The 16,384-nt window shown below is 52.2% G+C and overlaps 6 protein-coding genes across 6 annotated transcripts; 3 read left to right on the forward strand and 3 right to left on the reverse strand.

Annotated features, from left to right (window-relative positions):
• Nucleotides 1–657: 657 nt before the first annotated feature.
• Nucleotides 658–1,383, forward strand: B0H65DRAFT_445804 (uncharacterized protein; the record flags this gene model as incomplete). The annotated part of the gene is made up of 1 exon (XM_062825769.1): nt 658–1,383. The coding sequence occupies one exon, from the start codon at nt 658–660 to the stop codon at nt 1,381–1,383; it is 726 nt and encodes a 241-aa protein (XP_062677312.1).
• Nucleotides 1,384–3,781: 2,398 nt separating this feature from the next.
• Nucleotides 3,782–5,887, forward strand: B0H65DRAFT_306177 (putative ethylene-forming enzyme). Its single transcript, XM_062823214.1, has 2 exons — nt 3,782–4,694; nt 4,825–5,887. The coding sequence occupies exons 1-2, from the start codon at nt 3,904–3,906 to the stop codon at nt 5,396–5,398; spliced, it is 1,365 nt and encodes a 454-aa protein (XP_062677313.1). The 5' UTR covers nt 3,782–3,903; the 3' UTR covers nt 5,399–5,887.
• A 2,656-nt stretch (nt 5,888–8,543) lies between these two features.
• Nucleotides 8,544–9,221, reverse strand: B0H65DRAFT_306236 (uncharacterized protein). Its single transcript, XM_062823216.1, has one exon. The coding sequence runs from the start codon at nt 9,017–9,019 to the stop codon at nt 8,627–8,629; it is 393 nt and encodes a 130-aa protein (XP_062677314.1). The 5' UTR covers nt 9,020–9,221; the 3' UTR covers nt 8,544–8,626.
• On the reverse strand, nt 9,222–11,791 carry B0H65DRAFT_306221 (major facilitator superfamily-domain-containing protein). Its single transcript, XM_062823215.1, has 4 exons — nt 11,125–11,791; nt 10,802–11,065; nt 10,651–10,741; nt 9,222–10,587 (listed from the first exon to the last, which is right to left on the reverse strand). Exons 1-4 carry the CDS (start codon nt 11,344–11,346, stop codon nt 9,425–9,427), a joined length of 1,740 nt encoding a protein of 579 aa, XP_062677315.1. The 5' UTR covers nt 11,347–11,791; the 3' UTR covers nt 9,222–9,424.
• A 1,477-nt stretch (nt 11,792–13,268) lies between these two features.
• Nucleotides 13,269–13,685, forward strand: B0H65DRAFT_552371 (uncharacterized protein; the record flags this gene model as incomplete). Its single annotated transcript, XM_062829883.1, has 1 exon — nt 13,269–13,685. The coding sequence occupies one exon, from the start codon at nt 13,269–13,271 to the stop codon at nt 13,683–13,685; it is 417 nt and encodes a 138-aa protein (XP_062677316.1).
• Nucleotides 13,686–14,067: 382 nt separating this feature from the next.
• Nucleotides 14,068–15,610, reverse strand: B0H65DRAFT_445807 (uncharacterized protein; the record flags this gene model as incomplete). The annotated part of the gene is made up of 4 exons (XM_062825770.1): nt 14,068–14,216; nt 14,546–14,646; nt 15,038–15,325; nt 15,366–15,610. 4 exons carry the CDS (start codon nt 15,608–15,610, stop codon nt 14,068–14,070), a joined length of 783 nt encoding a protein of 260 aa, XP_062677317.1.
• Nucleotides 15,611–16,384: the final 774 nt, after the last annotated feature.

Here is a 16,384-nt window from a genome sequence, read left to right on the forward strand (position 1 = left end):
ATGCAGTGTGGCTTAGCATCTTCCAAGATGTGGCTTACGCAGTGGCAGCGCGGCTAGGTACCTCGAGGGTACGTACCTGCCCCTGGCCAAGGAGTGGATCAACTTTAACCTTCAGCTCGACGGGAGCGCCCGCCGCTTCTCAAACCGTGACCACTCATGAGACCGACTCAACTCAATCCCTTCAACCAACTTGGGGTTCAAGCGAAGCTCGGCGGCGCCAACTGCTGCTACCCATGGAGTTATGAATTGCTTCAACCACCCCATTTTCTTTGTGGAGGACTCGACCAACATGATGTTCCAGCCTCGGGGGCCACAAGCTCGGGATGAGGATGCCACCCTTGTTTGGCAGTCCTCCACGCCAAGAGGTCCAGCCATTCGATTTTCGACCTCAAGCGGGCGCTATACTAGGCTCATTAAGTCTAGGGTATATCGCCAACTGCATCTCTCAAAAAGGCGGCCGTGATCGCTGACCGGGTTTGTTCTTGTTCTTGTTCCACTCAAGTCAATTTCAACGTCTGCTGTCCTTCCCCTCTTTTCACGGGCTTGAAGCTATTCCGCATCGTCGGAACCCGCTGCTCTCACCCACGCCGTCGTCAGCCCTGTGGTTTGATCTCTCTAGATGAGAGCACAGCCGACTCGCACCACAGATCCGTCAAAATGCGCGTCCATCGGGCCCGTCTGCCCACACTCGTGCTTGCTGCCCTCCTTGCGGCCTGTCAAGCTCTGCCGCTCATCGAGCACGACAGCTCTCCTAAGCCCTTGCTGCCGAGAGCAACATACTCGGTAGTCCCGATCAACGGAGGGTCGGGTACGGAACATGGCCCTGGAGGTCCGGTTGTGACCAAGACTGTGGTGCAAACCGCTCACCAACCGACCACTCACTCATCCACTCACTCACCCACAAACTCCCTCACGAGAACGGTTTCGGTGGTGCCTATTCAACCTCAACCCACTCTGACTTTGACCACCACCGTCGTCCACGTCGCACCCACTACAACGACCACGACCACGACCACGGCCGCGGCCACGGCAACTTCAACATCCCCATCTTCCTTATCGTCTTTTGCGGTCACGATATCTTCTCGGACCACATCGGCGACCCCTTCATCAACATCCAAGACATCGAGCCCTACCGTCACGTCGACCACCTCTCCCTCTCACCCAGCATCTTATACATCAAAGTCCGTGTCTAGCTTCAGCGCAAGACCCTCGCCGAGTACCACGTCGACAGAGTCCTCCATCTCGATCATGGTCACGGTACCCACCACCACCGCCTCTATTCCACTTCGAACGACTTTCACTACCAGCACCTCGAGCGTCTCATACGACGACGGCATGTGGCACACGACATATCCACCCTGGAATGGCACGACGACTACCTAATGCATATGCGCCGCTCTTCTCAGCCCGGATCCCGCGCTGACCTGATCGATCTTGGCCGGGCTGGCTCATGTTCTATTCTTCTTTGTCCTCAGATGTCTGCAGGACTCTAATCAGATTGAGTGACCACGAGATGCCCAGTTAGGGCCCGATGAGTCATCAAACTTTCTTTTTTACCCTTATGGACGGAAAGGGAGCGAAGCGTACTACAGCACTCCAACGCCAACCAAGAGCTGGACAGCGTTGCTGGAGGGGGGAACGGAAATTCATTCATCTTCGGTGCTAGTATACCTTAATATCTAATCTTGCAAAACGATACGATGTTGACATCTCCTCCGCCTTGCCTGACCACTGATTTCCTCTAGTGAATGACCTCCAGCTGAGAGCTATCGCTTTCTAGGCTTAACACGAACCGAAGATCTCGATCACAGGTGGCATGTGTCACCTGTGTGCCATCTCTCGGGAGTGTTCGCTCCTGTTCAAGCCTTGCCAATCAGGAACGGCTCCTTGGCGGAGACAGCCAATCGAGTTCGAGGCAACGCCAGGATAAAGATGTCCTCTGCCAGGAGTCACGGAAGGCGCACTACGACGGTTCACAGAAACCCTAGTACAATACATCTGCAAATACCGACGGTCTTTTCGAGAAATGGAAGCGAGTGAGTTGCGTGAAGTCCATCTCGATCATCTAGAAAATCATGGTGACATTGTCATGCTCACGCATTCTCTATCGGAATTGCTGACTGGGCGTGTTTGAGCTTACAAAATTTCCGAGCGATTAACGATGCGTATTAGGGCGTGCCGAGATATCGAAGCTGTCTTGAGGTTCCGAAACCCGAAGAGTGCCATGGTTGCCCAGCAGAGAAAAGCAAGGGCCCGGGGGACATAGAATGGCCATAGAAGATTGAGACCAATCGCCAGTTCACAATCGTTTAATACCGCGCATAGCAGGTTTGCGACCGGGCAGAACTCGGGGAGTCGTCGGGACACAGCCACGGGTCTAGAATTTTATCGCCGCCGGTTCGGACTCTCTTGCCGCTTCGATCATGCAGAAATCTCAACCAGTTCAGCTCTTCTCCCGGAGGACGGCAACCCCGGTCAAAAGCTTCAACGTCCATGTCTCCGGATTGTGAGGGGAGATATCACACCAGCGGCCTGGTGACAGATTTGCAAAAGCCTACTAGCACCAGGCGGGCCATGACTGGTCGACATGCACCCTACACCTACTTTTGAGGTGAGTAGGACGCATGACTTTGTGCTCAGGCAACCGCTGGCCAACTCGAGTCCTTGCGTGTAGCTGGCTTGTTGTGTTCGGGCCATTTTTCCCCACATTACCGTTCGCTCACCACTTGAAGGCCGCCTGGAGCCAATTACTGGGGGTTCACGCATGCCACAAGCACATTGAGTGCTAGGTCCAGATAGGAAAATACTGATGCTCCTCTTTCTCTCTGCCATACACACTTTGTGCTTGTTGGCGCGGGACCTTGGCGTCAGTACCCTCACATCTTAACTACTAAAGCCAGCCTTCACTCTGGGAAAACGAGGCAGCAAAGGGCAACTCTGTATCTGTACCTTTGCTGCGAGTCTCTTCTTCGTATCCTGTTGTCTTCTTGGGCTTGCCACAGCGTCCCTTTGCTTTCAGACAGGCATTTACCCAACAACAGCACAAGAACGGGCGTGCGATGGACAATCTGATGTCTCAGCTTGTTAACACGGCAGCACAGATACATAGCAACTCTGCCTCCCCACGAGATGCTGCGCGACTCCGTGTACTACCGGCCACAGCTTTGCGCCAAAAACGGGGCAGGTCGATTCGGCGTGGGACCGGCAGTCGAGCAGCTCACTAGGATGACTAGGTTCAGCGCTCGGCAGTGAAGCACTTCTTCCAAAGGGGGTTCATCGCAGGACACTCCGTCCGATTGCGGTGGTCTCAAGCATGTCTTTGGGGATGGGGACTAGCACCTATGCTGGTCGGTCACAGTCTTTGGCTCCGAGAGATCATGATGGTCGTGCAGCCCCCCTGTTTGGCAACTTTATCCGATCCACACTCGGCGGATTGCCGTGTAACACGGCGGTCGTCTGAGTCCTCCGGCTGCAAAGACAGGGGGGCCCCGATGATAGCTCTTGCCGACAGTTGCCCTCACACACTCCTCACCCACTTGCCCTCGTTCGGCCTTTCTGACCTGCATCGTCGCGCCTACCATGTGCGATCTCCAATCAGTTTTGGGAAATCCTGGAACACCCGATGTGCTGCTTCCTGTTGGTCGCCTGGGGGATGTTAGCACCGAGGCAAGAGCGCAGATGGTCGCTGGCGATAGATGTAGGACCCGAACATATAAGGAAGGGGTCTCTACCACTTCAACTCCCGTCCATCACCACCATCAACATCATCATCACTCTTCCCAAGCATCGCAGACATCCAAGCAATCTGGGCTGAGAGCTCCAGTATCAAGCTCACATTACCTTAAATCTCGTTTGCAACCGCCTTTCACTCACACATAGTCACACCTTACCCAAACTCTCAAGATGAGTTGCCTCGCTACCTCTACCCGCTCTCTCTTGCCTCTGGGCCGCCGCCTCATCACCAGCCGCGCTCGCCTTAGTACTGCCGCGCTTGGCTCTCTCGACATTGGCAACAATGGCATGTCCATGCCTCCCGGTTTTAACATCGATGTCGCCCGCCAACCCAACAAGCAGCCAAGGATCCAACCATCCAGCAAGATCGCTGCCGTTGCCGGTAAGATCCGTGCTCGCGATGATTTGGGCAAGACCATGCCACCGGGCTTCGAGGCCCAAGTCGCCCACCTCGACACCTTTGAACTCCCAGAAAAAATCACTGGATCCGCCAGCGACCGCGCACTTGGCAAGGCCATCATTGACACCTGGCGTCGCGAAGGAATTATCCAAATCGCTCAGAGTGATCTGCAGAAGAAGCTTTGTAACGACGCTAAGGCCGCCAGCAAGCGCTTCTTCCGGAAGCCCGCGGCCGAGAAGGCGGCGTGTGTCGACTCGCAGAGCTACGCCGGTTACATCGCATCCGGCGAGGAGGTGACGGACGGCATCGCTGACTACTCGGAGATTTTCACCATCACCAAGGATCTCGACCTGGAGGAGCCGCGTGTCCGGGCAAAGTGGCCCTGCCACGGCCCTTGCCCCTGGCCCGATGTGGAGATGAAGGAGCCCATGATGAGATACGTCGACAACCTCGGACTTGAGGGCGAGAAAATTCTCCAGTTGGCCGAGTTCGGCTTGGGTGTAGCTCCCGGTACACTGACACAGTACACCCGTGATGGTTGGCATCATACAAGGGTCCTTCGGTAAGTCGTCAAACATGAGATTTCCACTCCTGTCATACCGCCCAACCCTCCAGCTCCGGGGAGGAGCGGGCCGTTTGCTTATCGTTTCACACAAAAGGGCCATAAGCTAACACTTTGTTTTCCTTATCAGCTTCCCACCCCGCAACGCTACCAACGGAAAGGGCAAGGAAGGCCGTGGCATCGGCTCGCACACGGACTACGGCCTTCTCGTCATCGCCGCCCAGGACGACGTTGGCGGTCTCTTCATCCGCCGCCCTCGGGACGACGAGAAGTTCGCAAACTGGCAGAAATCTGCCGCCGGCCACAAGGAGGACGCAGACGGGTGGTTCTACATCCCGCCCGTCGAGGGGGTGCACACGGTCATCCTCGGCGACATGATGCAGTACCTCACCAACAACTACCTGACCGCGACACCGCACAAGGTGGGGCTCAACACGCGCGAGCGCTTCGTCATGGCATACTTCCATGAGCCCTCGTTCCAGGCTGTCATCAAGCCCATCAACGAGGGTTGCAGTGGCATGCGGACCGACTCCGAGCAGGCCGAGGAGGGCGTCCATTACGGAACCCACTTCACCAACATGTTCATGCGCAACTATCCAGAGCGCATCACCACCAAGAGGCTGTTGGCGGAGAACCGGTACTCGATGCTGTCGAAGCCGGAGTTGAGGACCATGGATGCCATGCCCGAGCCTGAGCTCGATTAAAGACTTTCACTTTTCCCCTTTTTTTCGTTTCACAACCCCGAATTTCCTTTCGTTATGTATACAAAAGCATTACCCGGGCGCTATGTGGGGGATAAGGAGTTCTAGGAAGGAAAGGCGGCTACAGCACATGGCTTTGTTTCTTTCATGTTTGACGATACCATTCTCCTAACGTTTGACTATTTCATGTTTTACTTGATTTTGCTGCTTTTAATAATACGCATACAATACCTTACAAAGACAGACAGACCAGACGGGGGAAGAAAGGACGAAAGCATCTTTTTGTTATACAAGCAAGCGTCCGAAACCACTACACTACACTTTTTACATACTACTTCTTTAAGTTGTTTTGAGATGCCTAGCAATAGGACAACGACAAGTGGGCAAGGAAACAAGAAGGATTCACTTCAGGAGAGCAATATCCAAGGGGCTTATCTACCTTTTTACTTCTGCACAAGTTTTAGCTCAATCAAAATCACTTCTACAAAGTTACTTCATGTTTCCCACCGAGTGAAGATGATTTCAGGCGTCAAATGAGAAAGGATAATCTGTTTCAGCTGATTGAAAAGGGAAGAACATGAGCTACCTACGGTATTCAAATCAACCTCCGCTCGGTACCACAGTGAGTACTATGTGACGGTCGATCTCTTGCCTAACCCGCGTCAGTCACGAGTAGTATCTCGTGGTCAGTGACCACCTACTGATTGATAAGACTGAACCCCTAGCAGGACCTTTGGCCTATGATCTGAGACTTACGCATACACATAGGTAGACTGTGCTTGTTGAGGCTTCATTGAGTGAGCTGAAGCAAAGGCAAGGACTGGAAACACTCAGGCTTCCGGTCATTTTCCCATTCAACCATAATACAAGAGCAGACACACAAAGACCCTTAGAATTCGTGCCAGCGGCCAGTCGGCCAGTCAAAGCCGGAGTCGGATGCTCACATGAGGTACTCAATAACTCCAAATCATGATTTTGTATTCCGTCTAAACTGTACTAAACTTGATTCTAGTGTCCAATCTTTTGCTTGCCCCGGAACCCAGAGGTAAAGAGGGACAGAGGGACACAAGGCATATGAAGGACGGACATAGGATGAAATATCGAATAGTGTAACTCAATATTGGATAACAACTCGACGACTCGACGATTACAACTTGACTCGGCGAAATGTCCCAAGCCCCACTACTCTTCCACTTATTATCCTTCTCTTCTTGGGTACACTCTCTCGTGCTTGTGCTTGTGTTTGTGTCTTTTAGTTCCACTTGTTACAGAATCCTGATAGGGGACACGGGGGCGGGGAACGGTTAGAGGCCCCGGTAGGTAAGGTAGCTTAGAAGCAACCTACCTAATACCAGGAGCAGGAAAAGGAGGAGAAAGAGGAGAAGAGAAGCAGCCGCAAAAAGAGGAAAGAGGGGAAATCTGCCATTAACGGCCAGCAAATGGAAAGTGAACCCTCGGTCGTGTCACAACATCGCCGACGACGCTGCCAACGTTACATGTTCCACGACATCACTTTGTCTCTCGCTGGCTTGCAGGCTTGAAAGTGCAGTGGCTCGCACCTTCCTTTCCCAGAAATCCTCGACTTGGACACAAGTCGCCTCCACCTGCCTGCTACCTTGCCGCCGCCCTCGCCGCCGCCTACCGCCTGCCACCCGCAGCTCGCCGCCCTGCGCGCCTCTTTTCTCCCTTTCTTTCCTTTTCTGCCGCTGGGACTTGAAAAGTGCTGGAAGAGCTGGACTAGGTTGCCTTGTCTAGGTAACCGTCACCGCCGCTCCCACCGGTCGCCCTGCCCAGGTTACCCAGCGGTGCCAGCGGTAACTCGGCACCTCGCCGGTCCTTTTAAGATCTTGATATCTTTGTTGCGACTTGATATGATAACTGAGACACGAAAGTAGATACGAATGGTGATGCTGGTGATGAGAAAGATAGGAGGGGGGGCAAAGTAGTAGGTGAGACACTCAACGGTCAACATTAACAGCTACCTAGCTGCAAAGAAGAAGCAAACCACCTCTCTTTTTTCTCTCTTTGGTAAGAGCGGGTAGTTACGTAGGTGGTCGTAGATCAGAGTCAAGCCTCAAGCCTTTTTTGCGGGGAAGTCAAGCGGCTACCCGTCTATCTGGGCCGTACTGTCTGACTGTCTAGGACAGGAACCAAAACACCGGGAGGGGGCTGCGGCCGTTTGAGCCGTTGAGTCGTTGAGATTTCTTGGGACAGGCTGACAGAAAAGCAAGATCGATGAATCTGAGTCAAAAGAGTAGGTGCCTAGCCGTTCGGTATTTGGGAGGTTTGACGGTTATTGCCGATTAACAATCTTGTTCCAGCATCTTGACTGTCAAAATCCGGCGCGTCGGCCGAGGAGATGACCGGATCTGAACCATCCCTAACGGCGATGCATGTCGCCGTCCGGGGACATGCAGCTGTTGCCCCCTGAGCGGTCAACTGAAGAAAAGGGGTAAGAGTGTCCGAAGAGCGGGATTTCGGAGAAACTCGGAGTAGTTCGCGGAAGAGCAGATTGTGCGAAAGCGGTGGGAGGGACTACCATTTACCGCCTGAAAGGTAAGTTAGGTAGGTACTCACGATGCGCTGTACGATCATGTCAGTATTCTCTCGACAGCTATATACATACCATCCTATTGGTCTCGGTTTCCAGACCTTCAAGCTGGGACTGGTATGTGTACGGCCTAATCCGCGGGCAGGCTCACACTACAGAAAGGCGGTATGCCATTTCGAGAAAGGGGTGTCAAGCGAGGGTGCCGCCGAGGTGGTATTGGAGGTGTCAACTGCAAGTTGCTGAAAAAGGAAATCTCGTACGGGCTTACCCTTGGTAGCCGTTGAGGGCAAGTGACAAGAAGAGAGGCGGTGATCTTCAGCTGCTGTGCTATACTGGCAACTGGCCTGCTGTCCTCGCTGCATGTCTCGTCTCGCCACAAACTGCTGCAAGTGTAAAACACAGGTCGTAGATCATAGTCAAGGATGAAGTGGACACTGCTGACGATGATGGTGATGGGTTGGGGGAGTAACTGACTGACTCTGTCGATGAGGGATACTGGAATAGGAAGCAGCATGGGGGTTAGTCAGGCCAAACTCGTTGTTGATAATGTCGTTGGAGATGTGATAAACGAAATCTCGGACGTAGACGGAAATGAAGAAAGTTGAAAATTGTCCAGAGTAGGAAATTCTCTGCGGCTGTGGTAACGCGACGTGGGGAACTCACCAAAGATTTGGAGGCTGCTACATGCGATTTTCGTTCATGACTTCATCTCCATCGTCATTCCCATTCAATGTAGTATCGGTACATTCGTCGCAATTCATGAACTTGCATATGTTTGTAGAGGAGATGTAGATGTTGATCGTCTGGAGAATGATGTTATGTCCGACACGGGTAGATGATCTGATAGCGGTGATGGAACCAATGCCGGTGACATCCCTGCCTCGTGGGTGATTGCCATTTTTGTGAATGGTGATGACCTCAGATGTTACGGATGATCTCGAAACCCGGCAACCGGTGACAGTGACGGGGCGGAAAGAACGACGGGATTCGGCATGATGGAAGCCGGACCGGATCAAGTGCGATGCCGCAATTGCAATTTTGATGCAAACGAGGAAAGTACGACCAAGTCCCATAGCTCGTCACGATCCATTAGCGCCGTGCTTCCTGCCACCGCAAGGCTACAACCGGAAGTCCGGAAGGTGGGGATGTTGTACCTGACACTCCGTCATCCCGCCTTCCCGTCACCCCCGTGGTGACCGTCGTTGCCTAACTTTCCATCCTCGACGTAGATGGAAATCTCTTCACTCCATCTTGCATCGACATTTGCAACAATCGCACTTGACGTCAAACTTTACTCCGAAAACCGCAGCACCGTCGGACACACTCGTTCGTCCAACCGAACCGGACAAGTTGCACCAATAATTGCAGATCGTCTTCTAATCTACACAAGGTCCCCCCGTTGACGTCAAGGCACCACCCCAACTCTACAACATGTGAAGATATTGCCAATCTTCGAAAACAAACAAACAGAAATGACATTATTGGGATATCTTCTTTGCGTCATCAGATTTGCTGATCCCCAATTCCTCATCCGCTGCTCTCGGTTGTCCAGGTTGTGCTGACTGTTGCTCGTCTTTCTTGACGTTCCCTGCAGGAATCTTCCCAATGATACCAGAGCCTCGGAAGGCAATTAACACGACAGCGAGTGAGCAGAGTCCCAACGCCATATGGAACCAGTTGGCGGCTCTGATGCCGGCCAGGGACGCGTCTTCCCACTCCTTCATGGACCCGGCGTCCTCAACACTGACACCACGTTGTTGCGCCATCACCGCGGTTTGGATGGCTGTCGCAATGGCAAGTCCTATCGCGCGACCAATTTGCCCACAAGCGTTGACAAGAGCACCACCCAGAGCCTGATCCGCTTGTGGGAGCGAGTGGCTCGTGAATAGAATCAAGCAGGGCCATGCCGTGTCCGCGCCAATGACAGACAGGATCATGCCTATGAATGCCCATGCCCAGTAGGATGTATGGGGAGGGATCGGCGCGGCGAAGAGGATGCAGGTGATGGCCACACAAGCGTTTCCGAATGCCAGCATCATGTAGGTTGGCACGCGCGAGAGCAACTGAGAAACGACAAAGGCGCAAACGAGACCCATCACTCCGGTTGGCAGGAACCGAAGCGTTGTCTGGATCAAAGATTGGCCTTGGTAGTCCTGGTAGAAGTAGGTCGCAAACACCATCCATCCACCGAAGCTACTGAAGAACAGAGCCATGATGAGCATTGCCGCGCTGAAGCGCTTGTTGTGGAACATGGACACCTTCATGATTGGCGCCTGCTTGCCTGTCTTCTCTAGGTGTCGTTGCCAAAGAACAAAGACAGCCACCAGAGCGACAGCAACAACGATCAGAACCGGGACCCAAGGTGTCCTCCACCCGACCACATTGCCTTCGGTGAGCGCGAATAGCAGGACAAGAAGGCCGGCAGTAATCAAGACGGCTCCAATCCAATCTACAGATCCCTTGACTGATGCTCCGTCTTGGTGAAGAGTATGCTTGGGTGGCGGGATCACAAATATGGCGGCCACCGTGATTATGGCTGCGAGGATGGCTATTACGCCGAAGACCCATTTCCATGACGCATATTCGGCAATGAGCCCGGCCATCAGATTGCCGAAGACACCGCCGAGTGGCGATCCAGCGGCTATCGTCGTTGGATAAACCGTTAGTTATTGTGCAACAGCAAACACGCGGTGGTGGAACATACCATAGCAGCTAAAAGCATAGTTCTTTGCCTTCCCAGGGGGAAAGGCTGTTCCTAGAATGCCAATCGCTGTAGGCACGTTCGCCGCCGCCCCCTTTTCCGCATGTAGGTCAGTTCGTGTCCATGTTTCGTGAGAAGTCGCACGCTAACATACCAAGCCTTGCAGACCTCGAAAAAGGTCGAATGCGATCTCGTTTGGCAGGAATGGATTGATGACGGTGGTGATAGCTACCCAAGCAGAGCCCCATATGAAGATCTTGCGCTTGCCGTAGATGTCGGCAATGCGGCCCCAAAGCAGGAGGAAGCAACCAAATGCAAGATTATACGCAGACACCACCCACTGCAGCCGAGAATCTGGAATGTCCAAGTGCCGTCCGATTGATGGCAACACAATGACAACCGCCTGGCTAGATAGAGTCTGCCAACATGGTCAGTACATCAAAATATCAACAAGTATTCCGGACGAGTTTTACTTACATTCAGGAAACTAGCTCCCGCAACCGTTGCCACGAGGGCTATGCATCGTGCCTTGGAGAAGGGAAGAGCTGGTGGCTGTTCCTGCACAATCTCGTCGACAGTGCCTGCGTCATCGCTCGTGATAGACTCATCCGAATTTGGCTTGCTGGCAGGTCCTGTTTCCCTCTTCTCCTTCGCCCACGCTTCGCTTCTGTCCGGAGCGGCCTCAATCGACCTTGCCATTGCCGTTGTTATGTCTGTTGATATTGACAATGGAAACAGACACCGACAAGCGATCGGCGGGTTGAACGTGGGAAGTCATGGAGATAAGCATAAAAAAATCCCCCGGATTTGATACAAGTAAGGTTAACCACATCGACTTGCCGCATAATCATTGGTTCGCTTCCGGAGAGTCTTGGCCGGTTGGGGTAAAAGCTTCCAGGGGAAGGATGCGGGAAAGCTTCCCGCCACCGGAGATGTGGTGCCGGAGACCGGCAAGCGGGGGAACATTGAACCAACAACACTCAACTACGGGCTACGGCGTCGGGACCGCTTCGACTGCCGACATTTCTAGCGTGGCTTGCGTGACTGCTGTCGCGTGCCACGACGCCCAAGTTTGTTCGGGGAAACGTGGCGCCTGCCTGTTATCTTTGAAGCATCGCGATAATCCTATGATTTTGGGATTAACAAAAGCTGATATGAGGCAGGTCCCAGAGGGATGATGGACTAACTTTCTTCAGAGGATGACTCTCTCTTTCTTTCACAAATCCTTGGCACGGGGTGCCAAGCCGTGACAACAAACCATCTCGACTCATTGGGCGGTGATCTGCTTGTCCATCAAGGTTACCGGAGAATATTCAAGAGTCAGGTACGTTGGACACTGACTGTCATTCAAGGGAAGGAGGATGTTCCAGGTGTTGCTCAGTGTTCGGTATGTGAAAGTCAGAGCTGCCCGGGAAACCACGGAGAAAACCTCAGAAACGACAGTGGAACAAAACGTATCCGATCCTCTCGACGGCGAGCTCACCGGGAACTAATTGTTTTCACCATTATACGATTTCAGCTGCCACTTGCCATCCAGTTCAACAAGATAGATGTCGAGGTTGGTATTGGACAAGTTGTTCATCGGGCGTTATGACCAGCTTTTCAAGGTCCTTTCAGTCATATGTCCAATTGGGCAAAATGTCACAAACCTCGTTGCCCCTGATCTTCATCAAAACTGAGTCATGCTCTTGTTCATCGTATATGTACTTGATGGTCGACTTGTTTTCGACCTTTCTACAGGCTGTTTTTTTTTTTTTTTTTTTTTTTTTGTCTTCTCTGTGCCTTTGTGCCTTTTTTCAAGTTCCTTTACCGAGAGGATTCTAGAGGTAATTAACAATTTTTGTTTCATGAATTCACTTGGCCCAGCGTCACACATCTCTGGTCTCGATTTCTCTCAATGGTTCTTGACTCAAACTGTTTGTTCTCTTCTGTCCCATATACGATTTTCTTTTCTTAAACGGCCAGCAAAGCTTCATGGATTAGCCGTCATGAAGCCCGTTATGAATGGAGTTGAGTCAGTGGATGATACCTCCGAGTGAAGGCAAAAGCCAAGCAAGTCAGGCCGGACTGGACAGTCACTCACAAAGAAATCTGCAAGCTTGAAGTCATAAAGCAAGCAAACTTGGATTAAACTTATGAGTCGGAAAGGGAGAAGCAGAGTCTACCACGAAAAGTATAAAGTCAGGTAACCCTCCCTTTGAGTCTGCCATAGTATCTCTTCTACATCCAGCCACGTTAAATGAGTAGAGATTGAACGACAACAATGGTGGATCTCTTAACTGTGGTAAGACCTAAACGTATGGCATTGAAAAATGGTAGTTTTTTGTTCTTCTTTCTCCGTCCGCGCTCTCGTAAGAGGAACTTGAACCGTTGCCAGTTCACTCTACCAGAATCATGAGAAAGTTCCACGTATCCATCTTCTTGCTACCGCGAGACTTGGACCTCTTACGCACAAACACAGTCTTGCCGTCTTCCTTCTTGACGACAATGAGTCGGTGTTCTAGTTGTCGGCCGCGATTTCAAGACAACTCGTACCAATAACGGATATCGTGACTTTGTTCTAGAGCACAGTATTACTGAAGATAACCAGTGGACTGGGGACGAGTCTGGTTATAGAGGTCATGTCATCACCCGAATCGTCGCACTTGCGATTTTTCCTGACCAAAAGATTTATCTACATCGGCCTCGCCATCCAGGCCGACACCCCCAGCATCCTCGGCTACCTCTTCAACCTCCCGGACACGAAGACCAAGTTGCTAAACACCACCGCGTCGGCCTCGTACGCCTGGTACAAGTGCATCTCCACCTTATCCAAAGGCCTCTCCGAGCCCGACGCGCTACAGACCATCAAAGACGAAGCGCTACACATCGCAGCAAAGTCCGCCTTTCCGCGCACGACTCGCCTCCTCCTCTCCAAAGGCGCCGACCCTAACAGTCCCTGCTGTCCACTACCACTACCCTTTGCCGGACATGGACCGCATACAGGCAGGGGAAGTTGGCTATGTTATCAAGTCACACATGGTCTGGATTTACGTTGAAATCCCAACTACTCATACCCCCAACCTTGATTGGTTCCGCTACCAATATAAATTTAAGGGAAATTGCTTTGGCTTTTCAAGGATCAAAAGGTAGATCGAAAAAGCGTATTCGTCCTTATAAGCAAATTCCGTCAACGACTTCAGAGCAGCCAAGGTTGGAGGGTTTGGTGACTGGAGGAAGGTTGTTTTGAGGTTTTTGTCGAAATTCAACTCCAAGTCAAAGTATGTTTCCCAGAGTGATGTCGCAGTGGGAAGGTGTTCCAGGTTGCTTGATTTGAAGTGGGCGATTGCCGGCCAATTCAAGATATGCTTTGTAGGCTTTGTTGATGAGACTTGCTCCGAACGTTGATTCTGGTGGCGCCTGGTCGTCCTTATCCTTGTTCTACTCTTCCTCCTGGTCATCGTCAAGGTCGTCGTCGCTACCCTCGTAGCTTAATGCCGCTTGGTCGTCCTGGTTATCGTCAACCTCGTCGCTGCTACCTTCGAGAAACACATCGACAACCGCATCCACGACGATATTGTTCTGTCTACCTCACCAAAAGGGTATATTGACGACCAGCTTGCGTTGCACTTGTTTGATCACTGGAACCAGCACACCATGCCCATCAACAAGCAAGAGAAGCGGTTACTCTTGTTGGATAATCACGGCAAAGCCGCCGAAAAAGGGGGAGACGTAAGCACAGGGTTGGAAAAATGGAGGCTATAGGGTTGTCTTCAGAAACCCTTTTCACGACACAGTTCGGTTTGTGTCTCGAGACGACAGCCCTGGCTCACTCCTTGAGAAACCGACAATTGTGGCATACCAACAGGGCGTCAACAATGATATGCTTCTCGAGGGAGATGGATCTTTCATTGCTTACCAGGGGCAGAAGCGCGGTTCTCATCGCCCGCGGGGCTCTCAACGCGACGACGCTTGCGCGTGTGGTAATGATTGTTGTAGTTGTTGTTGGTGTTGGTGTTCCTTCAAAGGTCATGGACACCGGCATGGGCTGTACATGTTGGGCTGGTTGCTGCTGGACGAAGGACTGGCTATGTCCGTCCAAGGTCCTGAATACCGGCATGGGCTGTTCATGTTGGAAAAAGGGATAAGAAACATAGAGTATAAGAGGGGGGGGGGGGGGGGGGGGGGGGGAACGTTGTTGCTATCAGGGCATAACCTTGTGCCACGGTCGATCTAACTACCATCATTCGAGCAAACAACCCCTTTGTAGCCCCCTCGTAACCGTCAGCGAACCCTTCGATAACCATCCGTTAAACCTCTGATAACCCAGCGCCTACGCCATGCTATGAGCCGAAAAACAGCGCTCCAAACTCCCATCGAGTCCCTAGTAAAGCATCGCAAAGACGCTTACTCAGCATGCTCATTATCGTCCTCGGGGTCGGGATAGGGCAAGTCAATGCCGCGGTAGGCGCAGCGCTCGTTGATATAAGCCTTCAAACCGCCCTTGCTGGCCTTGGCGGCGGCCGGGACCTTCGCCTCCTCCCAAACCTCATCGTCGTGGTCGTAAAGCTCCAAGCCGACCAAAGTGCCGAACGGCGAGACTAGGTCAGTCTGGGGAATGTGCGACCCCAGTCCCAGATGGTGTTGGTCGGCAGCTTGTAAAAACGGCGTCAGCATCCGACAGGGAAGTTCGCGTGGGCTATGCCGCAAGAGGTACGATTCCCTCGGGTATCCCTTACCAGGCTGCGATTTTGGGACGTACCCAATCAATGTGGACAGGCGATTTTTTCTCCACGGTGTTTTCGGGCCGGTCACATGCAAGAACGACTGGGGGATAGGAAACTTCCTCCTTGACGTTTCCGGCTTGGGATGGTCGAGACTGGACTACTCTTGATCGATTTCGCGAACCTGGAAGATCGCCAGACGATTTTTTTGTGGTGGTGAAATGTAGGTGGTCTTGTCTACCAGCCGTCTGGTAATACATTCATTCTTAGACTGCATTTGTTCTCGTACTGCCGCCGTACAGAGAATCTGGTCGTATAGTTTTATACTGCAAAGCTCGGGCCACTTTCCACATGCACCGTACAACCATCTACACCCCCCTTATACGACGATGTCAATTGTCGCTTCGTTTGCGACGATGAATTTTTATAGGGGGTTACAGCGCTTCAAGCGCTGGGCGAATGCGCTGCAGAAGGTGCATCGGGGTAGATGTACGGTATTGACTACATTTTTGAGCGTGTATACATTTTGTCGTTTTGTACGATCATGCCGAAAAATGTACGATTTTTTAGCTATATATAACCCTAACCCGGACAAGGCTATACGAGGCTAACATAAGGGGGTCGCAGATTGCATTTTCTCACGGCAACCGACCAAACGACACCACTTTTGTACGGTTTTCGTACAAAAACAGTCGTACAGACCCCTTTATACAACAACCGTACGAGAACAAACGCAGTCTAATTACACTCATTCCATCCTCGGCCTCTTCGCAGCCCTCTCCTGTTCCTTTTTCTCAAGGGCCTTCTGCCTCTTCTTCTCGAGTGCCTGAGCGTGCTTCTCTGGATTCGCGGCCCTCCACTTTGCCCTGGACTCCCTCGCTTTAGCCCTAGTCTCCTCCAAATTGGCAACTCTATTCTCGCGCACATTCGCATCGAGGTGATTCTCAACCCACTTCTGGCCTCTTCTTCTCCAGTGCTTCAGCATGCTTCTCTGGATTCTCGGCTTTCCACCTTGCCTTGTGAGTGCAGATTGG

Source organism: Neurospora tetraspora (assembly GCF_033439725.1).
Source record: "Neurospora tetraspora strain CBS 560.94 chromosome Unknown B0H65scaffold_8, whole genome shotgun sequence".
Taxonomy (NCBI): Eukaryota; Fungi; Ascomycota; class Sordariomycetes; order Sordariales; family Sordariaceae; genus Neurospora; species Neurospora tetraspora.